The 21,821-nt window shown below is 52.7% G+C and overlaps 1 protein-coding gene across 4 annotated transcripts in view; it reads right to left on the minus strand.

Annotated features, from left to right (window-relative positions):
- Positions 1–21,821, minus strand: part of BCL11B (BCL11 transcription factor B) — a 97,432-nt gene that overhangs the window by 62,313 nt on the left and 13,298 nt on the right. For 2 of the 4 annotated variants that reach the window (XM_040478201.1, XM_040478199.1), the window contains exon 2: positions 21,019–21,384. In XM_040478201.1, coding sequence (XP_040334135.1) covers positions 21,019–21,384 — 366 coding nt within the window. Of the gene's footprint in view, positions 1–21,018; positions 21,388–21,821 lie in introns of all 4 variants that reach the window. The other 2 variants (XM_040478200.1, XM_040478197.1) reach the window with 1 other exon arrangement.

The raw sequence follows: 21,821 nt of genomic DNA on the forward strand, positions 1-21,821 counted from the left end.
GGGGGCACTCAGAAAATAAATTCCCTCACTCCACAGGTATCATTTAATGTCTTTTTCTTCATTTTTAACCACCAAGGGCTGGTAACCAGCAAACGCTAGAACTTGCTTTTTCATTTCGTTATAAAATACATCATCATCATCATCATCATCATCATCATCATCATGAACAACAAAGCAGAAAGGGAATCCAAGCATTTACGTGAACGCCATGTAAGTCACCATGAAAACCCACAAATGTCAGGACAGGTCCCCAAGTCAGGCCAAGAGAGCAGGCTGTGTGTGCAGCCCGGCTCAGCTCAGTGCACCAGAGCATTTGGAGGATCGAGAAATTCTCTGCGTGGAGCTGAGGCCACCAAGTCCCCACCTCCCACTTTTGGATCCTCCTTCTAAGTCAGGCCAAGTCTGAGTGCCCATCACGGGTCTCTGGTCCTTGCTGCAACGGCTTTGAGTTCGGGGGTGCACGTGTTAGCGTCCTTTATAAGACAAGCAACAGAAAGGGGAAATGAGGCCTCACAGGGTTTGCACAGCTGTGTTTAAAGACCTCCTTCAGGGCCATCACATGGGGGCCACAAAAACAAAGCTCCAATGGGAGCTGGGCCTTTACTCTGGCTTCCTGCTAAAAACGGCAGCCCTTTCACATGGCTGGGAGGGTGGGGATTCCTTCCCATGCAGGTGAGAGGGCCTGCCTGGTTTCCCGACGGCCTAGAGAGGGCTACTGCGGGTGCCAGGCAGCGGGGAGCAGTGGGCTTGCCAAGGGCCTCCAAGAACATCTCTGGGCTTGAGGCCAGTCCAAGTGCCATTTCCCCAGTGACCTTCCAGAGACCCCTACATGCCCGCATGGCCCTCGTGGACATCAGGGCGCCGAGAAGGCTGGGCCACCGAGCGGAAGCAAGAAGCAAATCCCTTCCAGCACCCCGAGACAGGCCACCTTCCGCCTCACACCTCCCCCTTCGCGCACTTCTGAGATCTGTCACAGTGAATCACCGCTTCAACTATTTTCGCTCCCCAGCATGCTGAACATTTAATGCATCCCCGAAAAGGGAGAGGCAAGGCAAAGCAATGACCGTGCCCTTCGACAACACTTCCACCAAGGTTTGGAAAGGGAAGGTCGTCCCCGGCCACTGCATCCTGCAGTCAGAAGCAGGCACACACGCCCACCCCATCGCCGGGTCCAAAAGCACCTGTTTCAATGGCCACCGACCCCAATTTCCTCAAGATGCAAGAAGCCGAAACACTCTGGGGCAACGCCCTGGGCCAAGGATCTGTAAGGGTTACATCACAAATTTCAAAACCTTCTATGGCCCTTCCAAAAGGCCCGGTAAAGTAGCACAGGAAATGTCAGGTGCTACTCGGGAGGAAGGATGTGTCTGAATCATATTCTGCCAACTCTTCAGGGTAAACTGACCAAGTGCTCGGGACTGACCACTCCACCCCCAAGTGGACAGCTGCCAGGAAAAACGTACAGCTTCAACTCTTCTGCTCATCATTCAGGGAAATCCCTAGAGCCCTCTCAGCTGCTGGAATGCAAATAAACCGCCATCATTTGTCCTCTGGCCGGGATGCTGAGGCCTCTGAACCACGGCTTTGAGACGCACACAGAAAAACAGACAGGAGTCCTCTCGGGTGACCTCAGCAGTCAGGGTCCACCAGATCGGGGCCCACGCTCCTGGAATGGGCAGGCCTGGGCACAACAGAAGGTGAAACCAGATGTTTCACCCGTTAGAAAAATGTGCATATGCACATCTAGTAGACAGAGATGATACATATATGCATATACACACATACATGCATATATCAGCAACGTAGGCCACGTTCAAATGTCTCCATGCATACCGGGGAATCCACAGAGGCCAAGGACAAAGAGGAGTTGACAGATTCTCTGAATCTCACCATTAAAAACAGCTGGTCAATACCCAGCAGAGAAATTTGCCCCTTTTCCCCAGATTCAGACTTTCTGATCAGAGGCTGGATAGCTGCTTCAGTCTTCCAGTTTCTGCCCTGGACTGCGATTTACCCAAGATCCTTCAGTAATGTCCTATTACGTTACACTAGGAGCCATTAACAGTACATCACGCACACCTTCCCAAAGCACTCCTGGAGACAAAGCGCATCCTATGAACTGAAGTAAAAAGCTGGATAAGTCATCTGGATTCCAAACATCTAGAATTTGGGACTTGGGGTCAGGATCCCATGCCCCTTTCCCAGATGGGCACTTTGTGGCCAGACTCCAATGATAGCCTTGGCCAGGCATCTCTTAGGCATGTCCCTCCCCATGAACACTCCCCGTGGAGTGCATTAGTTTAGAGTTGGTGGGGGGACAGGGAGGGACCTCAGTCAAGACAGAAGCCACATGTCACAGGAGGGAAATACACCATGAGATGACTCTTCAAGATTTGGTGCCTACAGTGAGTTTTAAACTAAGGACACTCTCCCCGCCCCCCGCCCCCCCCCCCCCATCAGCATCCACTGTGCCTGACATCTGAGGAATGACCTGGAAACACTGAATCCTGACACTTGTTAAAAAGCTGGTCCTCTACAGAACATGTTTAAAAACTGGTGAGTTCAAAAAGTTGTTGCGGTTTGCAGGCCCCACAAACTCCCAACACTGGCTTTGGCTCAGCCCCCACGCGCAGAGAACACGATGTAGTAAATAGAAGGGGGAGGTCTGAACTCTGAGCATCCCACAGAATCGAGAATGCAAACAACTCAGCACAGCCAATAAAAAAGCACATCAAGAAAACAGAGTGCCCAGAAAGGAGGTTACTGCAAGTACTCCAAGCCAGAGGCAGCCAGGAAAAGGGACAGCAGTCCCAGGTACAGACGGAGTCGTGGATTTGAGGAATGTTGAGAGCATCATCAACCTTTATTAAGACTGGCCTCTAAAATCCCTACCTGCACAGTAAGGGAATGTGCAACCATGAGGGCCAGCAGGGTTTCTTGTTTTAGAGGGAAAGAAATTGAACTTGGTGAGTAGGTGGGGAAGGAAGGAAGGAAGGAAGGAAGGAAGGAAGGAAGGAAGGAGAAGAAGGAGGAGGAGGAGGAAGAAGGGAAGGATGAAAAAAGAAAGGAAAATAGGAGGAAAGAAAGAACAAATTGTAGAAAAGGAGTCACTGCTATAGTTTAAATGCATTTGTTGGTTTCACTTACATGTGTGAGAATTACGTGCAACCATCTCTACCATCAATAAAAAAATCCAGCTCTCCCCTGCCTTTCGCTGTTGACAGAGTCTTTTGTTTTTCTCTTTTTCATTCTTCTTACCTCCTACTAATGGACATAGAGAATACTGAGGCGCGCTGCTTTGCATCCCGTAAGAACAAAATCTTTCTGTGGCCTCTTTATGTTTCCAAGCCAAGTCTGAAATGTCACTGCCTAAAACATTGAGCAGGCCTGTAATTACTTTCAACAAAGTAGCTCCTTTAAACGGAGTTTTCTGCATGTAGACGGCATGTAATATACATATTGTGAGCCTTCCTTTCAGCATGGGTAGCATTTGACGGCTACAATCACAAATTTTCTTCTAAGGGAGCAGGCTGACAGCCACCTTCTTCCTTGTTTTTTGACGTGAAATCCATTTTCTTCTCCTGACACACTGACGGTGATATGCAGTGTGTGCACAACAAAATTTGTAAAAATTAACACTTCGCGGGATTAATTGAATAAAGATTGTTAGCACATTAACACGGGGAACGCTGCTCCTTAGGCTTCAATCTAGCCACGCTCCCCGAGCCACTGCCAGTGTAACAGAGGTTTACAAGCAGCTGAGGTTTATGCCGCTATTTAATGTAATTAAAGAAACCGGTAGCACAGTCCTCCATGGAAATATCATTTCTATTGCAGGGTATTCCCATTAGAAATTGGGGGAAATCATAGCACGCGGACTTTGATTTTGTTGTAATTTTTTTTTTTTTTCCCTTGGCTGTCTTTGAAACGGAGCCGATGTGCTGGGGCCTCAGACAGAACCCACTGCAGAAACCCAGCAAAGATTCCCGGATAAGACAAGCCTGGGGTAGGAGCGTTCAGCGTTTGTTTTTTTTTTTTTTTTTTTTTTTAATGGTTTTTGAAACTGCTCAAAAAAAAAAAAATGTTTTGTTTTTTTTTTAATCTGTTGCCTCGGCTGCAATTCTCTGCCCAGCAAACAGCATATCATGACAATGACTTTTCAGATTACGCCCCCCCCCCGCCCGGCCCCCCCTGCAAAGGACAGGGTGGATAAAGATGCAGAAAAAGGGAGGGGTCTCCCTGGCCACTCTTCTATATAAACAATGATAGCTCCAGACCCGGATCAGGACTAGAATCTAACGGTAACCTCAGAGGAAGAGCACAGAGCAGGCACTGCTCAAGAAGGCCTCAGAAACAAAACACACACAACCAACCAGAAAAAAAGAAAAACAGAATCTTTACACCACATCATCCACAATGGCAGAGAAAATGAAGTCTTGGGGCTGAAGGGAAGGGAGCCTGACTCAGCTCTCCAGGCCCTAAGCATCCTCTCCTATCTGAAGGCTGCCTCCTGCCCTTGGAGCCGCCAAGTGCAGACGAACGTGAGACCTGTCTCTAAACCTGCACCTGCTCCGCGCGTGTCCCTGTGCCACGGGGGTGACTGCATGGGATTTTTTTTTTCTTCCCCAAGTGCATTTTAATGCTCTTATGCTACATCCTAGTTTCTTGGGGGGAGAAAAAAAACATCAGTGTCACTAAAAAAACGTCACTCTGTTTTGCAAAATCCAGCAGCTTCCTTGGCAGCAAGAAAGGCTGGCTGGCATTATCCCCTCATTTGACAAAACTACTATTTCTGGGCATGTGCTCAAAAACAGGTAGGAAGCAAATGCTGAGAAATAAGGAAGTAAAAACAGGCAACAGATTTTTCACTACCAAGAATGCCAAGCGTAAACACGATTTATTTAGCTGTGTTTAACGTGCCTGTCCTCTATGCAACTAGGAGCCCACTTGGGTTGAAGGAAGGGTGGGGAGGAGGGGACAGGAAGAGGGAGCAGGGGACAACGGGGACAGAGAGAGGAGGCAGGCGGTTCTGTACGAGGACTTCCTCAACAGTTCGGTTCAGTTTTAGGAGAACAAGATTCTTCTGCCCCGAAATACGCGCATGTGTCAAAAGAAGGCAACACTAATATGCCAGTTAATTAACGAGCCGCCACTAACAAAGATACAAGACCCAGCTCCTGCAAACAATATTTACAGGCGTCGTGCGATCTTCTTGCCCACTTCCCTGGTCTTTCTGCAAAGCCTTGGTCTGGGGGCTGGGACAGGCGCTGAGGCCCCTCAAGCTGGTGGGAGGGGGTTCTGAGCTTCGAAGTCCAGACACAGGGGAGAGGGGGTAAGTATCGCTGCCCTCCCTGCCCATCCTCACAGGGCCACGTGGAACTGAGCGAGATCTGTATTCAATTAAGGAGCACCAGACAGCTTCTGGCTCCTCGCCTGCACCAAAGCAGGCTACGGGTATCTGCTGTGCCCCCCACCCTACCCTGGCTCTAATGCTAGGGAACAAGGGCTCTATCAAGTCCCCGGTGGAGAAGGCAGAGTGCCACGCTGCCCCCCCCCCCCCCGCCAACCCCCGAACTCAAGCCTGAGGTTTGAGTCCTGCCGGGGTGAACCAACAAAATACATAAAGCAAGCATCTGTATTTTCTAACTGGTGAGACTAAACCAGAGGTTTTGGGCCCTGCCAGAGGTCCTTCCTTTTAAAAATCTAATTCAGGTTCCACTCAGCATTGGCTGGAAAAAAGGAACCAAGCCTCATCAAAAGATAAACAACAACCCAAAAGTAAGATGGAGACCCAAAAGGACAGTCAGGGCTCCCCGTTTCCCCAGTGAAGGTGCCATTTCAGAACAGCCAGCTGTGTGCTCTGGGAGCATAAATGCCTATTTTTGTTAGCTTTGAGAGGTGGTGGCCAAAAAAAAAAAAAAAAAAAAAAAAGGAGAATTTCCTCACCAGTCTGCACGGACTTCCTTCCTCCTCTGCACCTAACAAGACTGTGCACTTAAATGCTGCCTGCTGTATGCATTCCTCTGCACCCCCAAGTCTACACCCCCTCTGCCCAACCCCTGTCCTTCTGGGGCCACACTCCAAACGTCAGTAAAGATACCTCTTCTGGTATATTCAGGTCAAGAGTAACAGCTAACCCCACTCCGTGTTAAGATTCTGAATCACGTGACAGTCCCCAACAGGAACAAAGAGCTGGGGTGGCATGTCAGTCCCCCAAAATGAATGGGAGTCGGGGAGAAGTATTTCCTACTGGTATTAGGTTACTAAATTGAAAATTCAAGCCCTCCCCCTTAGACTCCCCCCTAAATCCCCTAATTCTTCCTCCTTGCATTGAAAATGACATGCTACACAAGTAGCTATTTGATTCCTTTCCCTTTTGCAAATTAGTCACCCTGCCCCCGTGGACTGAACAACATTAGAGTCTATACTTTCGGGATGTCTCTGAAATCAGCAATTACTTCACTCTCGCGGAATGGTTTGTTTTCGTATCTGGATACGGTGGCAGAAACATAATCAATTGGAGATCCCCATTTTATAGGTGAAGAAACTAAGACACGAACTGATCTGCCCGGGGCTGTTTAGGAACAAACACATCTGAGACTGTGTGAACATCCTGATTCCGGTGCTTCCACGAGTTCAGTGGCCCCTAACACTCCAGTGGCAACAAAAAGGGATCGAAAGGCTAACCGGGGCTCAGGTGCGCTGCTCCAGGAGGCCACGCTTCTAGAAAATCCTACACAGAAATCTCAATTTCTCAAATAAAACTGAAGATGTTTAACTGCATCTCCAAAGGAGGCCTCTGCGGGATCCCTCTAGATAACAATTCCATTGGTATTTCAACAGCATCAGGGCTGACAAAACCCCCCATTCCCAAGCAAATGTCCCACACGTGGCTCCTGAATAAAGCAGGGCAAATCACCTGCACCTCGCAGACCGGGCTAGTGGCTTAGAGACCACAACACAAAGCAGCCCACCCCGTCATTCAGACACAAACTGGTGTGTGCCCTCAGAAGGCACGAGGGCACCCAGGCAGGGCTACAGAATCCTCTCTTCCAGGAGGATTCTAGACCAGAGAACTTCCGCTGCCCTGCCCCAAGGCTTAACCTAAAACTAGAGGGAGAAATCACCCATAATTTTTATCACTGTGGAGTCGTCAAAATAAAGAAGACAGAGATAAGCTGGCTTCCTCCTCCTCCTCCTCCTCCTCCTCCTCCTCCTCCGTGTAATAGCCATTAAGTCAGCCAACCACACAGTTACCTGCCTTTCAAGCCCAACAGGAACAATTCCCCCCACAGGCACCTTGTTTCCAAAAATCCTAAAATGTATCACATCCCTCTAAAGGGACTGCAGAGACCTAGGATGGGGCCCCTCAAACACACACACATAATTAGTGTTTCATCTTTCTTTCTGTAAAGGAATCCGGTAACATAAATATTAATCAAACACGAGAATCTGCCTTTCCAGGCTGGGACCATTACGAGTGCCGGATTGTGATCTTTACAGATATTTACAGATATTCAAAGGCAGATTCTATCTTGTTGGAACTGTTATAAATGGACGTCTGAGAAATCACCGAGCAAGTTCAGGCAGATATGAAAACCTTCCTGTCCAGGACTGCCAGCAGCTTTGAGTTCCCAAGTGTTGAATTTGTTACCTTTTCTGTAGGCCTTTCAAAAAAATAAATTGACAAATGCCTTCAGATTCCTCCCGAAGAAAAGCAAGCTGCTCAAAGTTCGGGATAGCTAAATCTGAGATTTAAGACTGACTCTTACTCTAAATGCCATGAAGGCATTGTTTACAAAATAGTTTAGCCTTTGATAGCACAGAAAGTGCGATATTCTGTTATGATTTGGGTCAGCCCAAATCATAAATAAATATGTATATACATATTTTTAAAAATTACCTCGACTCCTGTTACAGCAAATGTATTCCGTTTGGTTCAGACCTATTTCTGAATAATGGAAAATAGAGACGTGGTTCCAACTGTAGCCTAGAAAAGCTGTCACAGTGAAGGTAAACTTTTAATCTTCTATAGGCAAACAGCATACATTTTTATTTCTGGAGTAACAGCTTTGGGAAAATGTTTGAACATTTTCTTAAGAGCTTTGTGGTAAATACATTGGGCGTCCAACCACTGCTTTTCTGGGTCTTTAAGGGTCTGTTGGAGTGCTTTAAACAATTGGAGGCCAATTTTTAAGAAGCAAAAATAAAGAGAGACTCCTAGCAAGGTGACCATTTGCATACAAATTCTCTTTCGGGGGGGTGCTTATTGTAAGAGAAGTCGGGCTGGAGGAAGGACTGACATTAATTCCCTGTAATTCCACGAGGCTTTGTGCCCTACTCTACTAGAGGGTTCCATTCCCACACAATTGGGAAAACACTTTTGTTCTTGAGTGTTTTAAAATCCCAGCCCCCAGGAATTCCCTCTAGAAAAGCAGGCTCTCCCTCCTCCCCCCACCGGGGGATGGGGGGTGTGGAAAGCTACAAAGAAAACCACTTTGGGACGGGACTGTTTGCCCTGGATGGACACAAACGCACAAAGGAACTCTTTGAGGCTCCCTGCAAACGGGCCTCACCTGGATCCGGGGAACTGCCGGGCTCTGTCGGGCCAAGGTGGGCTGATGCCGGGCTCGGTCGGGCGCGACCCTTTCAGAGCGCTGGCGGCGGGCGGAGAAGGGATCCCGGGGCGCCCCCAGGACCCAAGACAAATGCCCGGGAACAAACGCCACCCCAGAGAGGAGCCCCGCCCCTCGCGCGCTGGTTTTGAGGCTGGGGCCACTGGCGGGAGTTTTCAGGGGTCCTGAAATGCAATTCCCCACGCCCGGGAAGGTCACTAGTCAGGGCGCGCGCCTGGGGGTCCGGGAGGGGAAGGAGGGTGGAGGAGGGGCGGGCCCGAGCGCACAAAGGGGCCCCGGGCCGGCGGGCTCCCCGCCCTTGACCTTGGGTCTCCGCCTCCATCCATCTCCGCCCGCTGCCAAGGAAGGGGGCTGGCCCGGGGCCAAGGGCGAGCTCGCAGGGCTGCTGCCGGGCGGGGGCCGACAAGGGGCCGCCGGGGGCGGGGGGAAGGGGCTCGGAAAAAAGGGCTGCAGAGTGATCCGAGGAAACCTGCATTCCAACTCCCCCGGCTCCCTCTGGAGCCAGGTCCCGGGGAGGCTCCGATTCACTGCACGCCTCCCACCCCCCCCCCAAAGCAAAAGTTGCTGGAATGCACCGAGGAAGCCCCCTCCCCTGGGCTAACCCTACGACTCGCCCACTCCCCGCCCCCCTCGGACCCGGGCCGAGAGGGGGAGGGGAGCTGTCACGGGAGGAAGAAAGAAGCGCGCCTTCCCGGCGAGGCCAGACGCGGGCAGGGTCAGCTGCGCCTCCGCCCGCCCCTCGCCGCCCCGCTCGGGCAGCTGGCCCATTAAGCCCCCGAATTATGCATGGACCTGGAGCCCCCTCGGCCCTCCCGCCCCAAGAAGACACAATCAACGTGCGCGGCGGGCCAGGGCCGGGAGAGCAGAAGAGACGTGGCTGATGGTCGCCTAACCGCGCGCCCCGGGGCGCAGGCTGGAGAGGCCGCGGGCGAATCTGCGAAGCCGGCTGCCCGGAGGGGACCAGGCGTGCCCAAAGGCCCGGGAGCGGCGCCTCAGAGCCCCCCGCGGGACCGCAGCCGGCCGGATGGGGGGTGGGCACCGACCGCGGAGAAGGCCCCCGGTGCAATCACGGCGTTGCCAGTGTCCGACCGTTTACGCGCGGGGTCCGCCTGAGCTGTGCACCACCCGCCTCGGGTGTGCCCGGGCTTGGAAGTGAGAGGAGGGGAGACTTACGGACCCCAACCCTGGAGCCCCCCCAGGGGCGGGGCCTGAAGTCCCCGACGGGCCTGTCAGGAATTCTGCCCCTGCCCCCTCCCACGTGGAAGGGAATGATTTGCTAGGGGCGGCACCGTCAGGGACGGAGGCCAGGAGGCCAGGAGTGGGGAGGGTCGCTGGAGATCCCAAGAGGGGGCAAGATGAGTCTTGAAAGTTGCAACCGTCGGGGCACACGGGACATTACATTGGTGGGGAGGCAGGTGGCGCCTGGTTTCATGGGAGCAGAAGTTCAGTCTCAGGGTTGGTTGGATTCTGATGTCCAACTCCCCACCGCTCCCCATAGTCTTAGAAGGCGCCCCCCCACCAGGGACCCCCAGCACTAGGCAGCCCCGAGGGTCTCGCGTCTTCCACTAAATGCCATTTTCCGTGTCCCGAATGGCTGTGCTGTGGGAAAGCAAGTCCCGGACATCGGAGTGTGGAACCTGTTTGCTATCTTGGGCCCTGTTTGTTTCTGGAAATGAGTTCCCTCTCGCTTTTCCTTCCCCTCAAAAGCAAAAGCCAGGTCAGGAAAATTATATACTTCTTTTTCCCAGCGAATAAAGGCGCCTCCTTTGCAGGGAAAGTTTTACAAGCCAATGATGTCAATGATGCAAGGAGAAGACCACACTGTTTAGGTTTCTTAATTGGCTGGCTTTGAACTCTCGGTGGGAGGGGGAAGGAATCCACTCTGGCTCCCTTGGAGAACTTAGTTTTGTGGGGTCTACCAACCTCAATCAAACGTTTTAGCCAGTTGCTGGGGTGGGAAGGGGTCATCAAAGCTTTGTCCTGTTTCTCCATAAGGGAAACAAAGAACCCTAGATGGCTAGAGAGGAAGCCCAGGACAGACAGTCCCTGGCCACCACCCCCCCCCCCAAGGGAGGACCCCTAGAACCCAGCTGGGGGACTACATTCTCCAGATGCCATGCTCTGCCCGGAAAAGTCTTTAAAACAAAGCCAGTGAGTGCTTTCTCTATGACTTTCAAGGATTCCTTTGGTACCTGAAGTCAGAAAAGCTGAATTGTGCTTTCTGGACACTGCAGGGTTGGACAGATGTCCTCACTGGAGCTTCCTCACAATCCAGGCACGGGGGCTAACAAGGGGCAGGGCTTTGTTCATGGGGGTTCATCATGGGTGGGCACTGACCCACACACCTGTTTGTACCTTTGAGTCTGGATTTATCTGCCTGCATCTAAGGCTGTGTCCACACTTGCAACCAGAAGGTTATGGAAGGTGTGCGGGTACTCAGCCCCGGGGCGATCAACAGCCCTGATCAAATGTTGCCTTGGCTTAGAAAACTAGGTGGCTGTCCTGAGCTGAGAGGTTCACCCTGCCTTCGGCATTGCATCTGAACAGCTGTCTTCTCTCCACAGCAGGAATGGGGGGTTCTGACTTCTCACCTCCAACAAAAGGCCATTTTCTTCATATCCTTCTACCCAAAGGAGCCTGGGGTCCCAGTTTTCATGCAGTTGGGACCAGCAGCAAGCACTCTCCCAACCTAACTCTCATCAAGTGATTACTCGTTCTTCTGTCACACATTCATCCCCCCACCCCCACCCCAGCACAGAATCATCCTTCCTAAGCCATCCCCTCTCCAGATCAAAACCAGCAGACCACCAGGAGGGCCCTAAGGAAACCCACTTAAAAACAAAATACAAACAGGGGCGCCTGGGTGGCTCAGTTGGTTAAGCGTCCGACTTCAGCTCAGGTCATGATCTCACGGTTCGTGAGTTCGAGCCCCATGTCAGGCTCTGTGCTGACAGCTCAGAGCCTGGAGCCTGCTTTGGATTCCGTCTCTCTCGCTGTCTCTCTGTGCCCCTCCCCTGCTCACACTCTGTCTCTCTCTCTCTCAAAACTGAATAAACTTAAAAAAAAATTGTTTAAAAAAAATTTTAAAAACAAAATACAAATGAAACCTAGGGGTACCCGGGTGGCTGAGTAGGTTAAGCGGCCAATTTCAGCTCAGGTCATGATTTCATGGCTCATGAGTTTGGCCCCGCATCAGGCTCTGCTTGGAACCTGCTTGGGATTCCCTCTCTTCCTCTCACTGCCCCTTAGCCATTCTCATGCACACACGTGTTCTCTCTCCCAAAACAAATAAATAAAAATGAAAAAAATAAAAGAAGGGGGCGCCTGGGTGGCTCTGTCGGTTGGGTGTCTGACTTCGGCTCAGGTCATGATCTCGCGGTTTGTGAGCTGGAGCCCCACGTCCGGCTCTAGGGCTGATGGCTCAGAGTCCGGAGCCTCTTTGGATTCTGTTTCTCCCCTCTCTTTGTTCCTCCCCCACTCACGCTCTGTCTCTGTCTCTCTCTCAAAAATAAACAAACATTCAAACTAAAAAATAATTACATAAAATAAAACCTAGAAGCCTTGCCCTCTCCAGAAAGGCCTCCAGTTCCCTGGGTCCAGCTCAGAGCCTCCAAGTCCTGGTCACCAGAAGCCAGGAGCTCCTTCTTGGGCTTAATTTGGGCAAGGCCGACACCCCTACACCCTTAGGTCAACCGGTCACCACCTAGGAACGCCTGGGTCACGGCTGGCTTCAGATTTTGTGGGGCCTGAGGTTTATACCATTCGGGAGGGAGGTCCTTTTAACAACAACAACGAAAAAAAACATCAAACCACACCCACAACATCAGGGTCAGGGCCTGGAAGACATACACGAGTGGTCCCGAGCCCACACTCGGTCACCCTCTCCGTGAAGGCAGCACATCCTCCCGGAAGGCTCTCTGCAGCTTTGAGCAGCACTAGTTCTCATTTCGGCCACCAGTGTCTTCAAAGAAAGTTACTTCCTAAGCCCAAAGGAGGAAAGCCTTTCGGGCCGCTGGGTGGGAGGGTGTAGGTAGGAAGCCTCCCCTCCCCCACACGTGCGGGGGTTGGGGGGGGGGCCTGCAGCTGTTGGAAACCACTGGTAGCTCCTTCTCCTATTTCGGCTCAGGAAGCTCAGGCCCAAAGAGGGGGAGGGTCCGCTCAAGGTCACAGCGCCCGTCAGCCGCAGGGCACGGACACGTACGTACCCCGGGTCTCTGGCCCAAGCCCACTCCGCCTGCCACTCCCCACCCGCATTCAGTAGGCCCGGCTCAGCCCCTAACGGGCGGCTTTGCACAGCGGTCGGCACAAAACCCGCCGACGTGCACAGGACCGGGGTGGGGGCAGGTCCACCATCCCGACTTCTTCAGCTCCCACGAGACCCCAGGTCTCGTCGCGGAGCTTGCCCCTCCGGGTGGAGATCACTCGTCGTCTGGCTGGCAGCAGAAGCGGCCTGGGCCAGCCGCAGTTACAGACCCTCGTGGTCCCCTGGGCTCCCTGTGAGGAGGTCACTGGCCAGGGAGTCGGGAGCCCGGCGCCCAGGCTCGACTCTGCCGCTGCCTCGAGAAGGGTTTATGCAAAAGCCTCTTAACCCCTCTAGAACTCGGTCTCCTCATCTACAAAACGAAAGTAGTAACTGATTTATCACCTCTCATGGGACAGAGACAGTGGATGGGAACAGAGGACGAACCACGGGAAGCACAGCGGCGCCACAGGAAGAGCATGACTGCCTGAGTTCACACCCTCGGCCCCTTCTCACCAGCTGTGTGACCCTGGGCAAATTACTCAACGTCTCTGTGCTTCAGTTTCCTCTTTGGTATTGTGGGCTTCATACCAGCACCCTAGCTCCTGGAGGTGTGAGGAGGTTTAAATCAGTCAATAGTTGCCAAGCCCTTCAAACAGTGAGTGGTCCACCGTAAGTTCTTGTAAGTACGCGTTAAATTCAAAACCCAAATATGAAAATGCGGTCTTTTTGTTTCTTCAGGGAAAAGACGAACCCGAGGGCACAGGGGTGACAGCGGGACTGCCCTAGTTATAGTTTACTGACAGAGCCCCCTCCTAACAGTTTCTACAGCTAATGGTTATGCATCAGTCAGGAATGAAAATTGGCCAAAAAAAAAAAAAGGCTAGCTGTCAAGGGCCTAATAAAAAACTTACGCCAACTGCTAACTATTTACTGTCAAATGAAAAACCCAGTAATAATAATAATAATAACTGAGGCTGAGGGTTCCCCACCTGAGAGCCAGCGCCTTCCCTCGCTCCCTTCCTTAACTTCCTCTCCTCTTCCTGAATGGCTCTGCAAGCTTGGAAATCACAGATAATAAGGGCCCCAAACCTAAAGGAAACCTGAGGAAAAAAACCAAAATGACCCTGTAGCTAATTAGGATTTTTTGTCTGTCTTTATTTATTTATTTACTTACTTACTTACTTACTTACTTATTTATTTATTGTTAATGTTTATTTACTTTTGCAAGAGCGAGAGAGAGAGAGAGAGAGAGAGAGAGACAGAGCAGGAGCGGGGGAGGCGCAGAGAGAGAGGGAGACAGAATCCGAAGCAGGCTCCAGGCTCTGAGCTGTCAGCACAGAGCCCAACGCGGGGCTCGAACCCACAAACCGCGAGATCATGACCTGAGCCGAAGTCGGACGCTCGACCGACTGAGCCACCCAGGCGTCCCTTGTCTTCTTTTTAATTCGATACAATTTTCAACTACAATTCAGTGCAACGGTCATGTTTACAGCTGCTGACACTCTGCAGCCGTTGGTACCATTTACCTTCAGTCTCTGGCCCCCCGTTTACAAGTAAGGAAACTGGGTCTCTGCAAGGGAAAAGGGCTTGCCTCCAGTCACAACGGCTTGGTGTGGCAAGAAGGCACCTGACTCCAGATAACTGGGGTCTGGGCTCAGCCCTGCCAGTAACCAGTTCCAGGTAAGAATGGGAGGGTCAGCAAGGAGACCCTTCCAGCTCAGGCCAAGAGGCCACAATCCCCACACGGATCCCTCCAGTGGTTCTCCATTATTAATAACAGCTAACAACTCCACAAGGACCTAGTGCGTGCATACGTGGTCTAAATCAAACCTTGCAACAAGCCTGAAAGATATCTCCATGCTACAGGAAATGGGGACTTGGAGAGGTGAAAAACTGGTTGAAGGTCATTCAACAAGTCACTGGCAAACCCCAAATCCCAGCCCAGATCCACCCATCTGCATTCATATCTTCTTGCCTTCTTCCCCACTGCCCACCTCTCCAAAACCTTCACCACGAAGTACAGACAACAGTATGATGTTACCACAGACCGTGGGTCAAGACCTCTGGGGCCTGAAGGCCCTGGGCCATATCCGCAAGTGTCATACCCTGGGATGCTCTTCGAAGACCTTGGACAGGGTCTAGAGGTAGCGCCTGCCCCCACAGGTCTCGCCAGCCAGGCAGCGTTGGACTACGCTTCCCTAGAAACCTCCATTCCCTGGGCTACCTGAGGTAGCCAGGCAGAGTCGAGTCTGACTCCACTTTGCCGTGTGACCTTGGGCAAGCCCCTTAGCCCCTCCAAGCATTAGCTCAAAGTGGGGTTAGAAATACCTATTTCAAAGCGGGGTTAGAGGTATCTGTTTTAAGGCTGGTATCTATTTCAAGACGACATAAGCCAAGAAAAGCACCTAGCACGATGTGGGTTACCAGGTAGGCCCCCTCTTTCTTCCCCATCGGCCACCAGTCCTGCCCAAGTTCTGGTATCAGCCCTACTATGCCTAGCCCCAGGGCCATGTCTCTCAGGCAGCACCCTCCACTATTCCTTGGTGCAGACAGAACTAATAATTAGCTGTCACAATTTAATAATACAAAAATATAATCCATGCTACAACACACACGGATTTAACTAATCTTAATTTGGAGGCAAAATAACAACTCTAAATATATCAAGCGCAAGTTTTTAAAGACACCCTGCAAGTGGGGTTTATCTCCATTTTCCAGCACAAGCAAGTTATTTAGTTTCTTCCACTGGCCAAGCTAATATTCTCCTTTTCACATTTATCTCTTTTTTTTTTTTTTTTTTTTTTTTTTTTTAAAGTCTGAAGTGCACATTTGCAGAGCGGCATGTAAATCCTCTGGCTGATCAGAAGCCCTTTTCTGCAACACATTTTGACTAGTGATGGGTCACTGGGACCCCAAACCAAGCCCCCTGCCTGTGTCCCCCCTGCTACGAGGACCCCCTCCCACCCCCCCTCTCCTGCCTCCAGGCGCATCCCTGTCCCTTCTTAGGTTCTAGATGAAGATGTGCAGAGCGAGTGGGGCCATCGCAGCAGGGAACTGCCTGCTCCTTCCAGCCCAGGGGGATCTGCCACCTCCTGTCACCCGCTGCCTGCCTCCTGCATTTCTCCAGAAATCTGACATTTGGGGTTTGGGGAAAGGACGGGGAAAAAAGGCAAAAGGCAAACCTATGACTGACAGCTGATGGCTCATTCCTCCGGTTACAGCTCCATTTGGTTATGGAAGGGGTGATAACACGTAAAAACGAATTACCTGTGATCAAGAGCCTTCCCTCCAGTGGCTATAAAATGGGGATTTCTTTTTTTTTTAATTTTTTTTTTTAACATTTATTTATTTTTGAGATAGAGAGAGACAGAGCATGAATGGGGGGAGGGCCAGAGAGAGAGGGAGACACAGAATCTGAAGCAGGCTCCAGGCTCTGAGCTGTCGGCACAGAGCCTGATGCGGGGCTCGAACTCACGGACCGCGAGATCGTGACCTGAGCGAAGTCGGACGCTCAACCGACTGAGCCACCCAGGCGCCCCTAAAATGGGGATTTCTAAGGAGGAATCGGTGTAAATGGCTGAGAGAGATACCCCAGGTGAGTTTTTAAGATTCTCACTGGGGAGCAAACACCTCGTGCTTTCAAACAGGGTCCACGCTTTTTCAGAAAGCTTTTTAGAAGCTTCCGCCTGTCAGGCATCTGGCTGCAGGGGGACCCTGCATTAGGTGGGTGCCCTATAGGCCTCCGTCCATCCCTGGCATGGGACTGAAAAGTAGGTACAGGGGAGGAACCCGAGGCCCAGAAAAGTGAGGCGGCCTGCCTGGGTGGGGTCTGGAATCGCACCCCTCCCGACCGCCACCAAAGCCCATGCTGCCCACGGTCCTCCCCAGGGTGACCCACTATCCGCGCGGTCCCCACATGACAGTAACGTGACCAAAGATGGCTGGGGGAAGGGGGACACACAACAGCTGTGCGGACTCGGTTTCCCACGGCGGAATTCTCCGAGCCCAATGGAAGTTTCTCTCCAATTCCTGGAAGGCCTACTTTAGCACCACTAACAGCACGGAACGATGGAGCTGGGGTAACAGCACCAGCAAGGGAGGAGGAGGAGGGGGAGGAGGAGGAGGAGGAGGGGGGAGGAGGAGGAGGGCGAAAGGCCGCAGCACGTGGGCCGGGTGCCAGGCACACATCATCCGCGCCCCACAGTTACTGTTGGGTGAGGAAACTGCAGCTTGGAAGGTCAGGTCACCCGGCCAAGGCTGGCAGGCAGCACGTGGCCTCCCTGGTGCAGGCTGAGAGCCCCAAGCACCCCAAGCCCCCTTCTCCCCACCCGTCCTCAAGTCACCCGTCCCAGATAACGGTTCAGAGACTCCCGCTCTTTGCAAACCACGGAACCCACCTCCTCTCCCCCTCCCCCCACCCCAGGATCTGCTACCCTCACCTCCCAGCTCCATCAGAACCCTCCGCACAGGTGGGAGAATGTAGTGGGAAGGGGACTTAGGAAATGTGAAGAACTCCTACAGAGGCAGACGCCTGCCCTGAGTCGGGTCTCCAGGCCGAAGCCCCCACCTCTGTCCAAGCGCCCCCCCCCTGCCCCCGCCGGTCTGTCCCCAGATGGGCCTCAGACACAGGCACCATGGACCTCCCCTGGCCGCAGCACACGGCCAAGGTGCAGGGCCCAGGGCCGTAACTGCACACATCAAGAGTGAGATTGCTACCTACTCATACTCTGCCATGTCCCCCAAGGGGGACAGAGAAGCAGCCCAGAAGGCCATGCTCCCACCCCCTGGGGGTTCTGTCACCCCTTGGCCAGGTGGGGAGGCTCCGGGCAGGGGAAGAGCAACAGCTGCTTGTTTAGTAAATGAACAAACGAACGAATGAATGAATGAATGAATGAACGAAGAATGAACGCCCTCCAGGATACAAAGTCCAGAAAGTTCCTCCTGCCACTCTCCTACTTCTCTGTCATTAAAAAAAAGAAAAGAAATAATTAACTACTCCTTTTATGCCCATCTCCAAACTGCAGTGTCCCAAGGAAAGGGCTGATCCAGAGTCCTACCGGGGTGCAATGACTGACCGAATTTCAACCCCCATCTCACCCTGGGGGGGGGGGGGGCGGGCCGTGAGGGTGGAAGGGAGCCCACATATTTACAGGCCAGCCCCGCCCCTCCATCTCGGGATCCCCGCCTCTGGAAGCATGGAGGGCTAGAACCCTTCTGGACAACACACAGACTGTTGGTTCCAGGAAAGAAAAGGCACTCGGGGTCACCATGAGCACCTCACTCGCGACAGCCAAGCCAGAGACCAACACCCAAGAAGTTAACAGCCACCGGCTCACCGGCAACCGGTCTTGGGAAGCACAGCAGGGCACAGACGGGCTGCTCGAGCGCATCCCTCCCCAGCACAGACGGGAAGCAGGAACAGGGGAGGCCTGGGCGAGGCCAGCGGTGCCACGGGCCTGGGCAGCAGCTGTGCGGATTTCCGGAAGCCCGGGCGGAGAAGCGCCTGTGATTCCTAGTCCCCCTCTTAAAATATAAAGACTCAATTATCTTTGAGCAGCTTGCTTTACACATGAATTGACACATTTATTTTACAATAAATAACTGAAAGTTATCTGTGTTTCCTTTACTGTTAATCTACACAGAGAAATAATAAACAGGGCTTGTCTACAGAAATGCAAGTAATGCAAGTCCTCAGAATTCAATTAAGCTAAAATAATTAATGCTCCCACCATATTAAATTCCTTTACACATTGGAGCCACTGAAGTTTTATTCTTTAATCTTTTCCTTTTTATTAAATGAAGAAGAAGAAGAAGGTGGAGGAGGAGGAGGAGGAGGAGGAGGAAGAGGGGAAGAAGAAGAGGAAGGAGAAAAAGAAAAGTTGGTGCCCAAGTGGGGAGGGGAAAAAGGGAAAAGGAGACTGGAAAGAAAGCTTGATGTCTTTAGACATCGTGGTTGTCTTCAGCTGACACAGCATGGAGACTGTTTTGTGCCTTTGATTAGAATAACATTTTAAATGCTTTGAACAAACATATCTCTTTAGACTTCTAAGGGATTATTTTACATATTTCTTCGAGAATGAAGAAATCCATTCGTCCTGTTGCTGAACAGAAAAGGCCAAGAATATCTTTCGTCACACATAAAGTAAAAATACTGTGGGCTGCTGCAGTATTAGAACCCGAGAAAAGGGGCGCGGGGAGGGGTGGGGGGATGAGGACAAAGCTGCCTTGCAGATTAACTTTTGCCTTTTATGAAATCGCATTCAGTGGCTTTCTTAAACAAACCTGCCCACAGTGATCGGCAGGCTCTCGCTGGGAAATACCTTCAACGTAAAACGAGGATTCGGATGGTTTTTGGTGAAAGCAAAATGCCTTTCCATCCATTGAAACAGTAGTAGGGACCAGAGTCTCATGGGCAGAAGCACCCCCCCCCCCCCCCATGCCAGAAAGGTCTGTGGACACTGACGCCAGGTGTTTATTCTACTGGAGAAAACTACGCCCCCAGTGTCAAAGAAAAGAAAGCCACGGGAACACCAACAACACCAACCTAAGGGACCCAGCACCTTTCTCGACCGGAGGTTCCAACCCTAACGAAGGCAGCATCGCTAAGCTCCAGGCATTCTGAGAAACCGGGGTTTACGTGACCATGGCCCTGAGCGTGTTTGGACATTCTCCTCAGAGCCCTTGGCAACTTGACAAGGTGAGAGGGGTCACTCCAGGACCCCCACCAGAAGGCAAAGCCCACAGGCCAGTAGGATTTGACGGGGTCTCCCCAGCACCCGGCATGTGCCAGTGGGAGTCTGCACACAACCACAGTCTCTTCCCAAGAGAGAGCTCATTCATCCCATTTTACAGATGGGCACATTGAGGCCCAACCTCTCCAAGCTGCCAGGTGGCTTGCTTGCTGCATCACCCTGACTGCCTCCTGGGTGATGGAGCCCTCTGCTCCAGCAGGCCCACCCTCCGAGGAGGAGCACCCAGAGCCTTGGTCCCTCCAGCACCTCCGCTAGCTGCCATGCCGAAAACTCAGCCGGCACCTACTCGCACACTGAGGCACCAGAGGGGACCCCGATGGGAAAGTTCCGCTAGCGAATCATTTATGGAGCCCCTTGCTCATTCAGTCCTCACCCCAGGCCCACCGGTATTTTCACCCACTGTTAACAGATGAGGAAACTGAGTCCTAGACTCACGAAGCAGCTCGTCCAATGTCAACCGGCAGGATTTGAACCCTCATCTGCAGGCACCCTGATGCCATCTTTCTGTAGGTTCTAGGGAACACGGGCAACCAAGGCCCTCTTTCTCCGCTAGGCCTCCCAGGCTCAGAAGTACGAACCAGAAGCTTGCACGGAGCGTGGGCTCCCCGGACGAGGCTCTGGTGTGCCACAGCCATGGCCCGACGGGTGCCAATTCACTGTGGCGAGCAGACCCAGCTGGAGGACGCAACCTGACACCTGTCCAGGTGGTCAGCTGAGTGGGCATGCCAAAGGGGAGGGGCGCGGTGCTCCAACAAGTCCCCACAGGCCCTTCCTTAGACCTCCTGGAAGGATCAGGCAACATCAGAAGGGGCCTCTGAGATCACCTCTTTTTACAGATGGGCATCTGAGGCCAGAGAGAGGAAGAGGAGGAAACGAGGGCTCCTGTTCCAAAGTGCCTGCCAGGCCCTCCCCTCAGGCCACACCTCATTCCACCTCACAACAACCCTACGGAGATAGGTCTCATTAGCTCCATTTCATAGATGGAAAAACTGATTTGTCCAAGTCGTGAACACAGACGCCAACCCAAGACTATCTGGCTGCACAGCCAGAGACTGAGCCAAGAACACCAGCAAAGCGAGGGCCAGTTAGCCTTCCGAATTTCCATTCCGTACTCCCGGCCACCTATGGACTAGGCCCCACAACACAGTCTCACTGCCAAAAGCAAAGCCACCAGCGGCCAGCTGTGCCTCTCTAAGGCCCAGGCCTGTCTCGTCCTGAGGGTCACCCAGATGGTGGCCCCTCAGAAAGGGCCAGCCCTGGCTGGTGGTCCTATCCCCGTAGGCCCCAGATCCTCCCAGTACCGACCCCCGGCACAGCGAGGGGGGAGGCAGGCGTGGGACCCGGGAGGTGGCTGCAGCGGTGCCCTGGCCGGTGCAACGCTCCATACCTGCAATGTTCTCCTGCTTGGGGCAGATGCCTTTCGTGGGCGAGACCAGGTGGTCATCTTCGTCGGGGGTGACCTGGATCCCGATCTCCACCGGCTCGGACACTTTCCTGAGCTCGGAGCGCGAAGAGGGTGGCGGGCTGCCCTTGTCCAGGCCTTTGTCATAGCAAGCACCCAGGCTGCCGCCACACTGTTTCTTCTTGTGCTCTATAAAAACCAGGATGTCCCCCAGGGGGAAGTTCATCTGACACTGTCCACAGGTGAGCAGGTCAGGGTCGGGGCCACCCACCATCAGCCCCAGGCTGCTGGGCTCCTCTATTTCCAGACCCTCGTCTTCCTCGAGGATGGCGGCCTCCACATGGTCAGCCTCTGCTGGAAGAGAGAGAGGAGAGGGGGGTAGAGAAGACAGAGATGGGCTTAGGCAATCACAGGCACCCCTCGGCCATCCCAACCCTTCCCCACCAAGAGGGGGCCCCTCCGCTGCAGGGTACTAGAGGTCACCAAGTCTGCGCATGACCCCTGGAAGCCACAGATGGGCAAACTGAGGCCCCAGGAGCAACTCTGCAGCTCCCGTTTGTTGCTTCACTTACTGCTGAACTGACTGCTTTGTAGTTTATTTGCTGTCGATTTCCCCCCCGCCCGGGACCCCCCCCTACGACATAGCATGTAAACACATACACGTGCGCGTGCACAGAACACCCATCCCGCTTTCACAAGAGGCTCAGTGTCACGAGCCCAGTGCTTCAAGCTAGAGACGAGTCTCTCCCGCTTTACATCCTCTGAGAATCACCCAGGGAGCTCCGAAC

The sequence above is a fragment of the Herpailurus yagouaroundi genome, unplaced genomic scaffold, assembly GCF_014898765.1.
Source record: "Herpailurus yagouaroundi ecotype Mexico unplaced genomic scaffold, PumYag 141, whole genome shotgun sequence".
In the NCBI taxonomy this organism is placed as follows: Eukaryota; Metazoa; Chordata; class Mammalia; order Carnivora; family Felidae; genus Herpailurus; species Herpailurus yagouaroundi.